Raw genomic sequence first — 15,311 nt, 5'->3', positions numbered from 1 at the left:
TACCAATAAAACCATTCCTTTCTTTCTTTTTTTTTTTTTTTTTTTGAGACGGAGTCTCGCTCTGTCGCCCAGGCTGGAGTGCAGTGGCCGGATCTCAGCTCACTGCAAGCTCTGCCTCCCGGGTTTACGCCATTCTCCTGCCTCAGCCTCCCGAGTAGCTGGGACTACAGGTGCCCGCCACCTCACCCGGCTAGTTTTTTGTATTTTTTAGTAGAGACGGGGTTTCACCGGTTTAGCCAGGATGGTCTCGATCTCCTGACCTCGTGATCCGCCCATCTCGGCCTCCCAAAGTGCTGGGATTACAGGCTTGAGCCACTGCGCCCGGCCAAAACCATTCCTTTCTTACTCTCTCTCTATGTTGGGTGGGTCCTGCTCCTCCTGACTTTTTTTGTTGTTGTTGAGATGGAGTTTCACTCTTGTTGCCCAGGCTGGAGTACAATGGCGCAATCTTGGCTTACTGCAACCTCCACCTTCTGGGTTCAAGCAATTCTCCTGCCTCAGCCTCGCGACTAGCTGGGATTTCTAGCACGTGCCACCACACCCAACTTATTTTGTATTTTTAGTAGAGACGGAGTTTTCCTTGTTGGTCAGGCTGGTCTCGAACTCCTGACCTCATGATTCGCCTGCCTCAGCCTCCCAAAGTGCTGGGATTACAGGCGTGAGCCACCACGCGCAGCCTCCTCCTGACTTTTGTTAGTCTGCATGGATTGCTTACTGGCCCTACTGCCTGACTGTGACAATGGGTTTTCTTCACTGGACCCATGGGTGGGTTCCACTGCTTATCAAATCATGATGTGCGCTTACTTTCTTTGCCTGCTGGTCTCCAGGATTGCTGATATTAAGCTGATGTCAGTCTGGTTTGGGTTCCTGTTTTCTTTCCAGAGCTTTCAGGATTGTCTCTGAAGGGGTCCAGAATATGCCACTGTGGCATAAAAATTATTTTGAGCAAAAGGCATCTGAAATCTCTTTTTTTTTTTTTTTTTTTGAGACGGAGTCTCGCTCTGTCGCCCGGGCTGGAGTGCAGTGGCCAGATCTCAGCTCACTGCAAGCTCCGCCTCCCGGGTTTACGCCATTCTCCTGCCTCAGCCTCCCGAATAGCTGGGACTACAGGCGCCCGCCACCTCGCCCGGCTAGTTATTTGAATTTTTTTTAGTAGAGACGGGGTTTCACCGTGTTAGCCAGGATGGTCTCGATCTCCTGACCTCGTGATCCGCCCGCCTCGGCCTCCCAGAGTGCTGGGATTACAGGCTTGAGCCACCGCGCCCGGCCTGAAATCTCTTATCTGCCAAAAAGCAGGGCAGGGCCTCCCAAAAGAACTCAGTTGTCATAAATTCCCTCCCTTGGAAAAACCAGGGAAGGCTGACCCTTTTAAACAGAGATAAGACTTCACACCACACTTAAACAGACATTGTCATAAAAACCTTGTCTCTCCCATCTGGTCTGCTAACAGTCCATCTGTCTTTCCTAACAGTCATTTGTTTTTCCGTAAGTGCCCCCCTCCTCCTCTCCTTCCTCTATTAAGATAGCATATAAGCCCCACATTCTAACTGCCCCTTTGAACCACATTTTTCTGTGAACTCCTATCCACACATGACTAAATCTGACTTTTCCCTTGCTAATCTGTCTTTTGTTGGTTTAATTTGCAGGCCCCATCACTGAATCTAAGAAGGGTTGAGGAAAAGGTTTTCCTCTTTGACATGTCTTTAACTCTTAGTATTCTCAAATCTCATGGCCATATGTCTTAAATTTTTTTTTTTTTTTTTTTAAACAGGCATCCTATTTGGCATTCAGTGAACATTTTAATCCAAAACTTTTATCTCTTCCACTCTAGGAAGTTTTCCTATATCATTGGTTTGATAATTCCCTTTATTTTCTATTTCCAAAATTTTTGTCAGATTTTACATCTGCTGAGGATTAATCCTTTCTATGCTTTCTCTATTTTCCATACATCATTTTGATCAGTTCCTAAATTTTCTTGACTTTATTTTCCAACCTCTCCACTAAATTTACTTTGTCAATCATTTAAAATTGACAGCTATTTCGCATTTTTGTTTCTTTTCCATTATTCAATTATCTCTTTATTTTAAAAAATCTTTAAGATGATACTAAGGAGTCTTCTCTCCCCTCTCTCCCAAACTACTATATTCAATGATCTCTATTACCCAGGGTCAAATGTTCTATTTATTTGGTCTTCCTCTTTACTGTCCATTTCTTTCTTTTTTTTTTTTTTTGAGACGGAGTCTCACTGTGTTGCCCAGGCTGGAGTGCAGTGGTGTGATCTCAGCTCACTGCAAGCTCCGCCTCCCGGGTTTCTTTCTTTTTTTTGAGATGGAGTCTCACTCTGTCACCAGACTGGAGTGTAGTGGTTCTACCTCGGCTCACTGCAACCTCCATCTCCTAGGTTCAAGCAATTCTCTTGCCTCAGTCTCCCGAGTAGCTGGGACTACAGGTGTGCGCCACCACGCCCAGCTAAGTTTTGTATTTTTGGTAGAGACAGCGTTTCACCATGTTAGCAAGGATGGTCTCAATCTCTTGACCTCATGATGCGCCCGCCTTGGCCTCCCAAAGTGCTGGGATTACAGGCATGAGCCACTGTGCTTGGCCTTTACTGTTCATTTCTAAGTAAATTTCAGGGACTAGGTGAAACTTCTTAGGTGAGTTTCTTCTGTTATTTTCTATCTAGATTTACTTCCTCCCAAATTTCTTCCCTGAATGGGGATATTTAATTGTCAGGTTTGCTTTAGGGTAAGTAGGTCGGACCAGACTTTAGGTAGGCCAGGCAGTTCCCAAATGCCACTTAGGGGCTCTGACCCCTAATTCAGCTGCCCTTCTACTCTTTAGGCAATCACTTCATTTACTGTTGCTTTTGAGTCAATTCCAGGCATTCTATGCAGTTCTTTTGTGGGCACATTTTCTATTTTTCTTTTTTTTTTGAGACGGAGTCTTGCTCTGTCACCCAAGCTGGAGTGCAGTGGTGTGATCTCGGCTCACTGCAACTTCCTCCTCCTGGGTTCAAGCGACCTACCTGCCTCAGCCTCCTGAGTAGCTGAGACTACAGGCATGTGCCACCATGCCTGGCTAATTCTTGCAATTTTTTTTGTAGAGACGGTATTTTGCCATGTTGCCCAGGCTAGTCTCGAACTCCTGGGCTTAGGCAATCCTCCTATGTTGGTTTCCCAAAGTGCTGGGATTACAGGTGTGAGCCACCATGTCTAGCCCTGCTTCCTAATTTTGGCTCCCTGGGTTTCACTCCTATCCTCTTGTACCTCTAGACTTCAAGACTGATGCTTAGTGTTGGAGTTTTGCCTGGCTGATGGTCCCTTTTCTGTTATAAATCTTCCCTATATTCATTTTGGGTTGTGGCTTTATTACATTTTGTTCTATTTGTCAACATGCTTCCATCCATTTCCTAAGTCTTTTTTTTTTTTTTTGAGACAGAGTTTTGCTCTTGTTGCCCACGCTGGAGTGCAATGGTGTGATCTCGGCTCACTGCAACCTCTGCCTCCCGGGTTCAAGTGATTCTCCTGCTTCAGCCTCCCTGGTAGCTGGATTACAGGCGCACACCACCATACCCCACTAATTTTTGTGTTTGTTTGTTTATTTATTTTTGAGACAGAGTTTCACTCTTGTTGCCCAGGCTGGAGTACAATGGTGCGATCTCAGCTCACTGCAACCTTCACTTCCTGGGTTCAAGTGATTCTCCTGCCTCAGCCTCCCGAGTAGCTGGGATTACAGGCGCCTGCCACCACGCCTGGCTAATTTTTTGTATTTTTTAGTAGAGACAGGGTTTCACCATGTTGGCCAGGCTGATCTCGAACTCCTGACCTCAGGTGATCCACCCGCCTCGGCCTCCCAAAGTGCTGGGATTACAGGTGTGAGCTAATATGCTCAGCCCCTAAGAGATTTTTAAAGGCTCTAATCTGATAATAGTTTCTCTCCTATTCTCTATGCTATTATGGGTCTAATCCTCATTTTATTTCCTTACTAACATTTTAATAGTTACATTCCACTCACTCAGATGAACTTGCATAAGCTTTATTATTTTCTTTTTTTTTGTATGCGAAACCATCTCAACTTAGTGACATATACATTATATAAAATAGTATAATAAAATTGACTTCCTTTTGTTACTCAAAAGTTTTATTCAGAAACTCCAGTTTTATAAGAAAATAGACAAAAGTGATTTTTTTCTATTTACTTGTAATAAATTCTTTAGATGCTCAATTTCAATTGACGTAACTCAAACATTCAAAACAGATTACTTACCCAAGAAAATGTCAACCAGCATATTCATAGTAAATCTTCCAGAAGGACCTACATGTTTTACATTTCTCATTCCTTGTGATGAACTATGTTCTTGAACAAATCTTATAATACTTTTCACATCATCAGTCACATCTCTTGTTTTATAATCCTGTGAATAAAAAGAGAATACTTTCTGCTATAATTAAGGTAGCAACGCCTAGATTACTAGGGTTTAATATTAACTATGGTAGATTCATCTTAACCCATTTCCAGAGCAATACCAAGACTAAAAACGACGGAAATTTCAAATGTTCATTCTTATCTAAGTTCTAGAACAATTACCACTCTATGTTGTTACTGTTTCACAGAGATACAGCTTGTCTTTCAACTACCTGATAGCACTCTGTGGGTAGATGTTTGGCTAATGATAGGCTGAGTGGCATGGACCAACCAACATATATAACATACAGACACACACACACAATTTAAATCCTTCACACCTCCTAGAATAGTGCTCTGTTACATACTGGGTGGCAACCTGTGGGATGAAAAATACTGTCCAGCCATGTATATCCACGAATTCTAACCCCTCTGGGGTCTTTGGTGCCACAGTCAATGCTCCTTCATCATCTTCTGTGAGTTTCCTTTCTCATTTCCTTCAGCTATCCCCAAACTTTGCCCACTTTTTAGAGCCCCCATTACTAGATGACTTTTTGCCTTCCTCTCTCCTAGTTCTCTACCAGCAATACTGACCACTCACGGGTGTAAAAAGTTGCATCATGCTTGGTGCTTCTGTGCATGCAGTTCTCCCTACCTTCTAATCCTTGTCATTTGCACACACCAATAACCCGGAGATGAATAGGTTTCTGGTCTTACACTAACAACTGGAAGCAATTCTGAAGCCCTATCTAGAATCATTGAAAAAAGTACCCTGTCACTCCATTCCTACCTTAATTTTTTTTTTTTTTTTGAGATGGAGTTTCGCTCTTGTTGCCCAGGCCGGAGTGCAATGGTGCAATCTCGGCTCCCTGCAACCCCCACCTCCCAGGTTCAAGTGATTCTTCTGCCTCAGCCTCCCAAGTAGCTGGGGTTACAGGCACCTGCCACCATGCCAGGCTAATTTTTTTGTATTTTTAGTAGAGATGGGGTTTCACCACGCTGGCCAGGCTAGTCTCTAACTCCCGACCTCAGGTGATCCGCCAGCCTCAGCCTCCCAAAGTGCTGGGATTACAGGTGTGTGAGCCACTGCACTTGGCCACCTACCTTAATTCTTGGTGATTGGATATATAGAGCTGATCCTACTTTGACCTTTTGGTTCTTGATCTCCTCTGCTCCAATGATCCTGTTCTCCACATACATCAGCCACTCACACTTCGTACCTTAAGCTTGCTAATAATGGCAACTCCTTCATTCTCAGAAGACCACATCATATCTTTCTAACTCATGCCATCTGGTATTCTGACTCCAACAATCCCCTGGGAATGCCCATCTGCTGACCCTCACCCTCAGATGTCCTCCTAACTCAGCTGAAATTCCACAGTCAATCATTATAATCACTACCTCTCATAGAGCGTCAGCTCTTTTGCCCTTAGGTCACTTCACCATATTACCTGGCAAAACATAGTGGACCCAATTCTCCATCTACACTATCCCTGTACCTACGTGACTGAACTTGGCATTTTCACGGTCAATACATGGTCACAAAGCTCGAATGGACTGTTAATGCTATAGGCAATCATTATCTTTATACTTCCCTAGCCTATCATTCCTCCATTCTCTCACAACAGAAGTCAGCAAACTATGGCCCAGGAGCTGGATGCCTGCTTTTGTGTATAAAGTTTTATTGGAACACAGCCATGGAAGATGACTGGAAAATCGGTGTATTTATTGTTTATGTCTGCATGTAGCCTACAATGGCAAAGTTGTGAGTCGTTGTGACAGAGACTATGGCTGCAAAGTGTACAACATTTACTCTGTGGCCCTTTAAAAGCAAGTTTACTGACCCCTGTCCTAGACAACTATTTCATACTTTCTCCCTTCTCTTCTGTCCCTTCTCTTATCCCAACTGTCAGCTAATGGCCATGCTTTAAATATCACCCATGTGCCATCAGTCTCTTTTCAGAATTTTTAAATCTAATATGTAACTCAATATTAGATTCCCAATTTAGGTAACCCAAACCAAACTCTTGATCTTCTCTGCCAACCAGCCTTCTGCATTGTAGCCAAGGAAAACTCCATCCTTCCAGTTACTCAGGCCTCTAGTTACTCTGGGACTCTAGCCCTCAAGTGACTGCTCTGGCTCTCCAGCACCTCTTCCTCTCGCTGGCTCTTAATCCTGCTCAGCCACATGGGGCTCCCTTGCTATCTCTCGAACACACCAGGCACACCGCCACCTTAGGGCCTTTGCTCTAGCCAATGTTTCTTCCAGGAAAGCTCACATCCAGAGAGCTGCCAGCTAACTCTTTTCTTCAAGGTTTTGCTCAGCTCCCATCTTCTCAATGAGACTTCCAACGACCACCCCGTCTAATACTGCATACTGTACTCTACCCATTCCTCCTGTCTCTTTACTCTGCTGTGTCATTCACCACAGTTCTTATCCTTTCACATATATTTATTGTGTATATTGTTTGTAACTGGCCTCCCTCTGCTGGAGTGTAAGCTCCGCAAGGGCAGGGATTTTAATTTTGTTTAGTGATGTATCCCAAATTCCTACAACAGTGCCTGTTACACAGCCCAACAAATATCTGTTGAATGAGGGAAGTGATTAGCAATGTTTACGGGATTGCGTGGGGTGGGAGGAGATGGCATGAATTTGCCAATTCCACACTGAGAGAGATGACCCTCTGCTCTGCCTCGTGCTCTGTCTTTTTTTTTTTTGAGACAGACTCTCGCTCTGTCGCCCAGGCTGGAGTGCAGTGGTCGGATCTCAGCTCACTGCAAGCTCCGCCTCCCGGGTTTACGCCATTCTCCTGCCTCAGCCTCCCAAGTAGCTGGGACTACAGGCACCCGCCACTTCTCCCGGCTAGTGTTTTGCATTTTTTTAGTAGAGACGGGGTTTCACTGTGTCAGCCAGGATGGTCTCGATCTCCTGACCTTGTGATCCGCCCATCTCGGCCTCCCAAAGTGCTGCGATTACAGGCTTGAGCCACTGCACCCAGCCAGTGCTCTGTCTTTTTTAACTATACTTACTGAGAGTATTAAACATTTTTTTTTTTTTTTTTTGAGATGAAGTTTTGCTCTTGTTGCCCAGGCTGGAGTGCAATGGCGTGATCTCGGCTCACTGTAGCCTCCTCCACCTACCAACTTCAAGCAATTCTCCTGCCTCAGCTTCCCAAGTAGCTGGGATTACAGGCATGGGCCACCACGCCTGGCCAATTTTGTATTTTTTCAGTAGAGACAGGGTTTTACCATGTTAGTCAGGCTGGTCTTGAATTCCTGACCTCAGGTGATCCGCCCGCCTCGGCCACCCAAAGTGCTGGGATTACAGGCATGAGCCACCGTGCCCAGCCAGAGTGTTAAACTTCTATGAACACATGTATGTCAGTCTCCACTCCAGTCTATGAATTGGTCTACACCATGTTCACTTGTGGCTCTCCAGCATCTTGCACATATAAGTTTAATACTCCCAGATAGGTAAATAATATACCAAATGTGAAAATGCTCAGTAAGCAGTAAGATACAGTAGACATTAAAATGTAGAATTACCATAATAGGTAAAATAGGTACCTAATGATTGAATTTAACAATTCCCAAGGGTATTTTAGGACAGATAATAGTGAATTTATCTACAAGCAGTTACTGTTATTCTTTATAGTTAAAAAAAAAAGAGTAATGTAGGCTGGGCGCGGTGGCTCACGCCTGTAATCCCAGCACTTTGGGAGGCCGAGGCGGGCGGATCACGAGGTCAGGAGATCGAGACTATCCTGGCTAACACGGTGAAACCCCGTCTCTACTAAAAATACAAAAAATTAGCCGGGCGTGGTGGTGGGCACCTGTGGTCCCAGTTACTTGGAGGCTGAGGCAGGAGAATGACATGAACCTGGGAGGTGGAGCTTGCAGTGCGCCAAGATTGCGGCACTGCACTCCAGCCTGGGCGACAAAGCGAGACTCCATCTCAAAAAAAAAAAAAAAGAGTAATGTCATTGATTTGAATTCAAACATACAGTATGCTAGTTATTATTCTTTTGAGAATGAGCTCTTTTAGTATATTAATTAAATATTTAAAAAATTAAATACTAATACATCAATTTAAATATATTTAATTTAATCAATTAAAATGTTAATATAATGTAATATATTAATAACATCAATATATTAAATTTAAAATATTCTACCTGCCCATGTTGAATCTTTTTGGGTGTTTGCATATTCATATTTCTAAAATATTTTGTAATCATCAGTGCACATATATAAACTCAATATTTTGGATATGCAGATGTCCAGTATATTTTTTAACAGGGTTCTAATTATAAAGAAAGGATACTGCATGAAATTACTTTTTAAATGTTTCCATTCCAAATTACTACTGGAAGGAAGCTGTCTTTCCCCTGTTAATCTGTCAGAGACCAACTTTTGCAATCTAATTTGTATCTACATTTTTAAAATTAAAAAACATTTTAATTATAAATAATTTTAAAACTTCTTTTTTTTTTTTACCTTTGTTTTACAGCAGTTATCACAAGAAACATCTGGATGTTTCTTACAAAAATCAGGATTAAATCCATTTTCACCAAAATAGGCCAAAAGCTGTATTCTCCTGCATTCCGTTATATTTTCACAGTAATGTACCATGCTATACAAATTATTGAAATGAGTTTCTCTTGTATGATGGTTTCCATCTTTTTCCACTGAAAGAGATGAAGAGTATAGTAAGACATACTTACAGGGGAAAAATAGAGAACATCACAGAAATATTTAGAATAGATTCATATAACTTTAAATATTAAATAAGAAAATTACTGTTAACAGCATTATGTCAACATGGCATTCTATATTATAATTAACTGAGTATTAATGTTCATCCTCAAGATTTTAGTATTATAGGAATAAATGTTAGATTTTTTTTTTTTTCAAATCTTCATTATCCCCAATGATGATGGTTTGACTTATATTTGCTGTATTTATCAGTTGAGCATGTACTGAACTGAACATCCCGAGGAAGCAGAGCCTGAGATTATGGCAGTGGCCATGAACTTCTCTGAGTATCTGAGGTCAAAGTAGTTACAGCAATGGTTCCAAAATTGTGCGCCAACAAGCCCTGGGGTGCTGTGGTGAACTCACAGAGACAGAATATTTTAAATTTAAGGGAAACACAGCAATGCCTAACATCTGTTGAACATCATCCAAATTATTAGCTTGAGGTAGTTAATGGTATTAACATTAGATTGTGCTACATTCCTATTAGCAATATCTTATCTTTGCAAAGCTGGGTTTTTGGTAGTTGTTATGATAAAAAGAAGAATCTCAAGAAAATCAGTGTGAAACAGGAAATGAGGGTGGCAGTGTCTGATTTGATTCGAATGTGTGAGAACAGCAGTGGCATACTTTCCATCAGTAAGCAACTGTCGTTACTTAAGAATTTTAACACCAGGTATGGTGGCTCATGCCTGTAATCCTAGCACTCTGGGAGGCCAAGGTGGGCGGATCACCTGAGGTCAGGAGCTCGAGACCAGTCTGGCCAACATGGCAAAACTCTGTCTCTACTAAGAATACAAAAATTAGCTGAGTGTGGTGGCACGAGCCTGTAATCCCTGCTACTCAGGAGGCCGAGGCTGGAGAATCGCTTAAACCCAGAAGGTGGAGGTTGCAGTGAGCTGAGATCATGCCACTGCACTCCAGCCTGGGCGACAAGAGTGCAACTCTGTCTCAAAAAAAAAAAGAAAAAAAAAAAGAATTTTTAAAAAATATTATTTGGCCGGGCGCGGTGGCTCAAGCCTGTAATCCCAGCACTTTGGGAGGCCGAGACGGGTGGATCACAAGGTCAGGAGATCGAGACCATCCTGGCTAACACGGTGAAACCCCGTCTCTACTAAAAAATACAAAAAACTAGCCGGGCGAGGTGGCGGGCGCCTGTAGTCCCAGCTACTCGGGAGGCTGAGGCAGGAGAATGGCGTGAACCCGGGAGGCGGAGCTTGCAGTGAGCTGAGATCCGGCCACTGCACTCCAGCCTGGGTGACAGAGCGAGACCCCGTCTCAAAAAAAAAAAAAAAAAAAAAAAAAAAATTATTGTTTTCTTCCAGTTTATGAGTATTTTCCCCCCCAAATAGTTGCTGTCATCAGGACTTAAATATCTATTAAATTGTCTGGGCCTAAATTTTTTTTTTTTTTTTTTTGGTCTTGGCCTCCTGAAGTGCTGGGATTACAGGTGTGAGCCACCATGCCTGGCCATGTTTGGGCCTAGCTTTAATATAGATTTAAAAAAACACACAAATGGGCAAACCAAGTGTAAATATTTCATTTTCTTCACTGAGAATCACTTTGGTACAGTGCAAGGAACATGGACTTTGGAATCAGATGAACTTGGGTTCTGTCAGGGCTCTACCATTTACTAGTTTTGCATTTCATTTTCCTCCTCTGTAAAATGAGGAAAGCAAAGGTCTTATCTCTGAGGGTTATTGTGGAGATGAAATTAGTTGATGATGTATGTAAGGCATTTAGAATGGCACAAAGGAAGTGCTAAATAAATACCATCTATAATAATTACCATTGTTATACTACTACAACAACTACTCCTATTGCTCCTGCTACCTCAGTGATCTTGGGGAAAAGTTACAAAACCTTTCTGAAGCTCACTTTTTATGGGAGTACCTCTACATCACAAGTTAGTTGTTTTGAACAAATAAGGTAATGAGGTGATATATGCAGCGTTGGGCACAGTGCTTGGTAAGTGCCATTTCCCATGCTCAGTACTTCTGCCAGAGTTAATTTAAAAGTGGTCTTGGCTGGGCACGGTGGCTCATGCCTGTAATCCCAGCACTTTGGGAGGCTGAGGCAGGCAGATCACTGGAGGTCAGGAGTTTAAGACCAGCCTGGCCAACGTGGTGAAACCCTGTCTCTACTAAAAATACAAAAATTTGGGCCAGGCACAGTGGCTCAAGCCTGTAATTCCAGCACTTTGGGAGGCTGAGACGGGTGGATCACGAGGTCAGGAGATCGAGACCATCCTGGCTAACACGGTGAAATCCCGTCTCTACTAAAAAATACAAAAAACTAGCCGGGCAATGTGGCGGGCGCCTGTAGTCCCAGCTACTGGGGAGGCTGAGGCAGGAGAATGGCGTGAACCCGGGAGGCGGAGCTTGCAGTGAGCTGAGATCCGGCCACTGCACTCCAGCCTGGGCGAGGGTGACAGAGCCAGACTCCGTCTCAAAAAAAAAAAAAAAAAAAAAAAAAAAAAAAAAAAAAAATTAGCCGGGCATGGTGGCAGGTGCCTGTAATCCCAGCTACTCAGAAGGCTGAGGTAGGAGAATTGCTTGAATCTGGGAGGCAGAGGTTGCAGTGAGCCGAGATCACGCCACTACACTTCAGCCTGGGCAACAAGAGCAAGACTCCGTCTCAAAAAAAAGAGAAGAAAACAAAAAGTGGTCTCAAAAGAAATACATATATTTATGAAATATATTTAACTCTCACAACCCAGGAGAAAAATGAGCAAAGAATGTAATAAAATTCTAAAATATGCATTCACTTTCACCCAACAAGTTAAAGTTTAGAAATTTATCCTATGAGGCCGGGCGTGGTGGCTCACGCCTGTAATACCAACACTTTGGGAGGCTGAGGTGGGCAGATCACCTGAGGTCAGGAGTTCGAGACCAGCTGGGACAAATGGTGAAATCCCTGTCTCTACTAAAAATACAAAAATTAGCTGGGCGTGGTAGCACATGCCTGTAATCCCAGCTACTCTGGAGGCTGAGGTGAGAGAATTGCTTGAACCCGGGAGATGGAGGTTGCAGTGAGCCAAGATTGTGCCACTCCAGCCTGGGTGACCAAGTGAGACTCGGTCTTAAAAAAAAAAAAAAATTATCTTGTATAAATAATTGCAAAAATGCCCAAAGATATTTGTATAGGGATGTTCAATACTGCATTGTTGATAACAGTGAAAAACAATAAAAAAGATCTAGTAAGAGGGGACTAGTTTAATAACCATGGAATAACCACACTATGGAATTCTAGGTAGTCAGGCTATATGTATTCATTGGAATAATTACATCCTATTGTTGACTGAAAAAAATCGGGTCATTATATAATTCCATTTACATTTTAAAAGATGTGCATTTGGAAAAGGTACATACCAAATACAAGATATTGCCTGCCTCTAAGGGGAGAGGATGGATGAAACAAGACAGACTATGGGGTGGTGGGGAGGGGTTTAGCTCGATTGATTGTTTTCTTTCTTAACCCAGATGGTGGTATATGACAGCTCATTATTTTCTCCTTTTTATCTTCCTGCATGTTTGAAATATGTGTTACATGCAAGAATGCATGCAGAAATTGGGTCTGAAAGGATACAAAGGAAACCAATAACTAGAGTTATTTTTGGGGCAAAACTATAAGGCATAGTTTGTAAATTTTCTGCCTTGTACACATCTATGTCATTTGAGTTTTACATAATAAGTACTTACCACTTTTATAATAAAAATGAACTAAAATAAAATTGCCAATCTGTATAAACACCTCTATTTTTCTACGATTATTTAAGGAAAACTGGACCAGAAGTACCACAATAGCAGGAGTAGATTACTATCATGAGACCAAAGATGATAGAATGTCTCTGCAATGGAGCCCAGCTTACTTATTATAAGTCTTTTCAGTCTGGTCACATCATGATAGGTATAGAAAAGCAGGCAGTGAGATATTTCCCCATCTCTTCCAGCTCTGCCAGATTCTTGGTAGTAACCCTCCATAGATTTAGGGAGAGATGCATGAATCACAAATCGCACATCCGGTTTGTCAATCCCCATTCCAAATGCAATTGTCGCACAGATAACCTGATATAAAAGCAAAAGCTTATTAGATTCATAAAGCACAGACTTGAAGGAACATTTTTAATAACAGATGCTTCTAAAAGCTCTATCATTTGTTTACTTTAAAATGCACACTACATAACAACCTAATAACTTAACTTGGTCCCACTATTTAGTATAACTAATATGAGTTTTTATATTGATAACCTGCAATTCCATTAAAACCCAAGAAGGTAAAGAGAAGCTTAGCATGGCAGGCACTTTCTTGTATGACTCGGCATTCTCATGTAAGAGAGCCAGAATCAACTGCAGTCAGCCCACGATGTGCTGCCACTGTTCTCTGTTTCTGCTACTGAGGTGTGGGGGGTGTTGCTCACACAGTCATGATATCCAGGTCACTGATCATAAGCAACATGTTGCTCAGGAGCTCCAGGGTGTTCCCAGGGCTCCTCAGAGGTCATTGCTGCTAGTTCCTCCAATGGCTCAGGAACAATGCGTTCTTACCTGCTCCACTGCTTATCATCAGTTTTCCCAATGGCACCAGCTGATCACACACCAACTCCTTCGATTCATCAGCTGATTTCAAGTCAAAGCTTGTACAATTTTAATGGAAACTCATGTGGGTAAAAGTCTGAGAGCTACTTATACCAAAAAAAGGAAAAACACCAGGAACTGTGGATCTTAGCCCATACAAATTACTTAGTGGAAGCAAGGTGATAGTTCACTTTCAGGAGCTTGACAAATCAGTTTTCAAGGATATCCATTTCAGTTGCAAATTTAGGAGCTATTTAACCCAGACCAAAATGTTATATCTCCAGGCAAAATTACATTTCACAAATAAAACGGCAAGTTTTTTTTAGCACTTAAAAAAATGAATTGCTACTGCAAGAACAGTATTTCAAAGGCATCTGAAGTATGTGGCAGGCAGACTGAGGCTAATGACATGATTTCAGTAACTGTGAGTACCAGTAGAAGGAACTGCAAGCTCTGGAGTATGTGGACAGTAAAGGGGTACATTTATCAACACGAGGAATGGCGGTGAGTGGCCTGTGCTCTCGGTTAGTCATCTATCTACATTTATGGCACTCTGATCAAAGGCAAATCTCCTTGGAAACAGAAAGACTACTGTAGCTTCTAGTGATGGAGAGCAGGTGGAGAGGCTGCACAGCAAGATGTCAGCCGAAAGGTCCGGAAGCATGACCCACAGGGTTCCATGAAGTCCAGGTGCATCTCCCACTATCAGGGCGGGCACAGGGCTGTGAGGCACTGCCTGCAGCCTCCAGGTGAAGATGCAATGCTGCCAACTCTTTCTGAAAGCTCTTATTTCTTGAAATTGGGAAAAGTGGCTTTAATTGTGATTTCCTTTTTTATTTCTGTGCTTTTAAAACTTCAAACCACATCATTCTTTGTGAAGAATAATGGCCAAGTTTTATTCTATTTGTTAGATTCTCATGAATCTAACAAGATCAAGTCTGTCGAGCTGGTGTAGGCTAATATTATATTCTGACTGTAAGGATTAATTAGTCTGAGAGCAGAAATAATTAGATTTTTATAAACCCCTATTTTTAAACCATATTTTTCATCAAAGTTATATGTATATCTCCACTGTAGATTATTTATACTATATATAACAATTTAAAGCACTTGAAAAAAATCATTTTTTTTTTTTTTGAGAGAGTCTCAGTCTGTTGCCCAGGCTGGAATGCAGTGGCGCGATTTTGGCTCACCGCAACCTCCACCTCCAGGGTTCAAGCGATTCTCCTGCCTCAGCCTCCCGAGTAGCTGGGACTACAGGTGTGCACCAGTATGCCAGGCTAATTTTTGTGTTTTTTTGTAGAAACAGGGTTTCACCACATTGCTTGGGCTGGTAGCGAACTCCTAGGCTCAAGTGATCTTCCCACCTTGGCCTCCCAAAGTGCTGGGATTACAGGTGTGAACTACCATGCCTGGCCCTTTCCTGAAAACTTTTTCCTTATCATATATTGTTTTACATGTTTTCTGGTCAGTTCTGTCCCACTGATCTGCCTATAATGTATTGCAAACTAGTGTTCCTGCGTTATTAGTTGTTTTGTTTTGTTTTTCCAAACTCTTATTTTCATTTGAATATTC

At 42.3% G+C, this 15,311-nt stretch overlaps 1 protein-coding gene across 14 annotated transcripts in view; it reads right to left on the bottom strand.

Annotated features, from left to right (window-relative positions):
- Positions 1–15,311, bottom strand: part of BLM (BLM RecQ like helicase) — a 107,335-nt gene that overhangs the window by 15,716 nt on the left and 76,308 nt on the right. For all 14 annotated transcript variants that reach the window (XR_012415393.1, XR_012415391.1, XR_012415392.1 and 11 more), the window contains 3 exons: positions 13,031–13,226; positions 8,902–9,092; positions 4,267–4,414 (listed from right to left, as the gene is read on the bottom strand). Coding sequence is in view for 7 of the 14 variants with exons in the window: in XM_015453405.4 (XP_015308891.3) it covers positions 4,267–4,414; positions 8,902–9,092; positions 13,031–13,226 (535 nt within the window). In the remaining 7 variants the exon portion in view is untranslated. The remainder of the gene's footprint in view (positions 1–4,266; positions 4,415–8,901; positions 9,093–13,030; positions 13,227–15,311) is intronic.

Source organism: Macaca fascicularis, chromosome 7, assembly GCF_037993035.2.
Source record: "Macaca fascicularis isolate 582-1 chromosome 7, T2T-MFA8v1.1".
NCBI lineage: Eukaryota > Metazoa > Chordata > Mammalia > Primates > Cercopithecidae > Macaca > Macaca fascicularis.
Note: the sequence above shows the minus strand (reverse complement) of the source record. Positions and strands in the feature narration are given on the sequence as shown.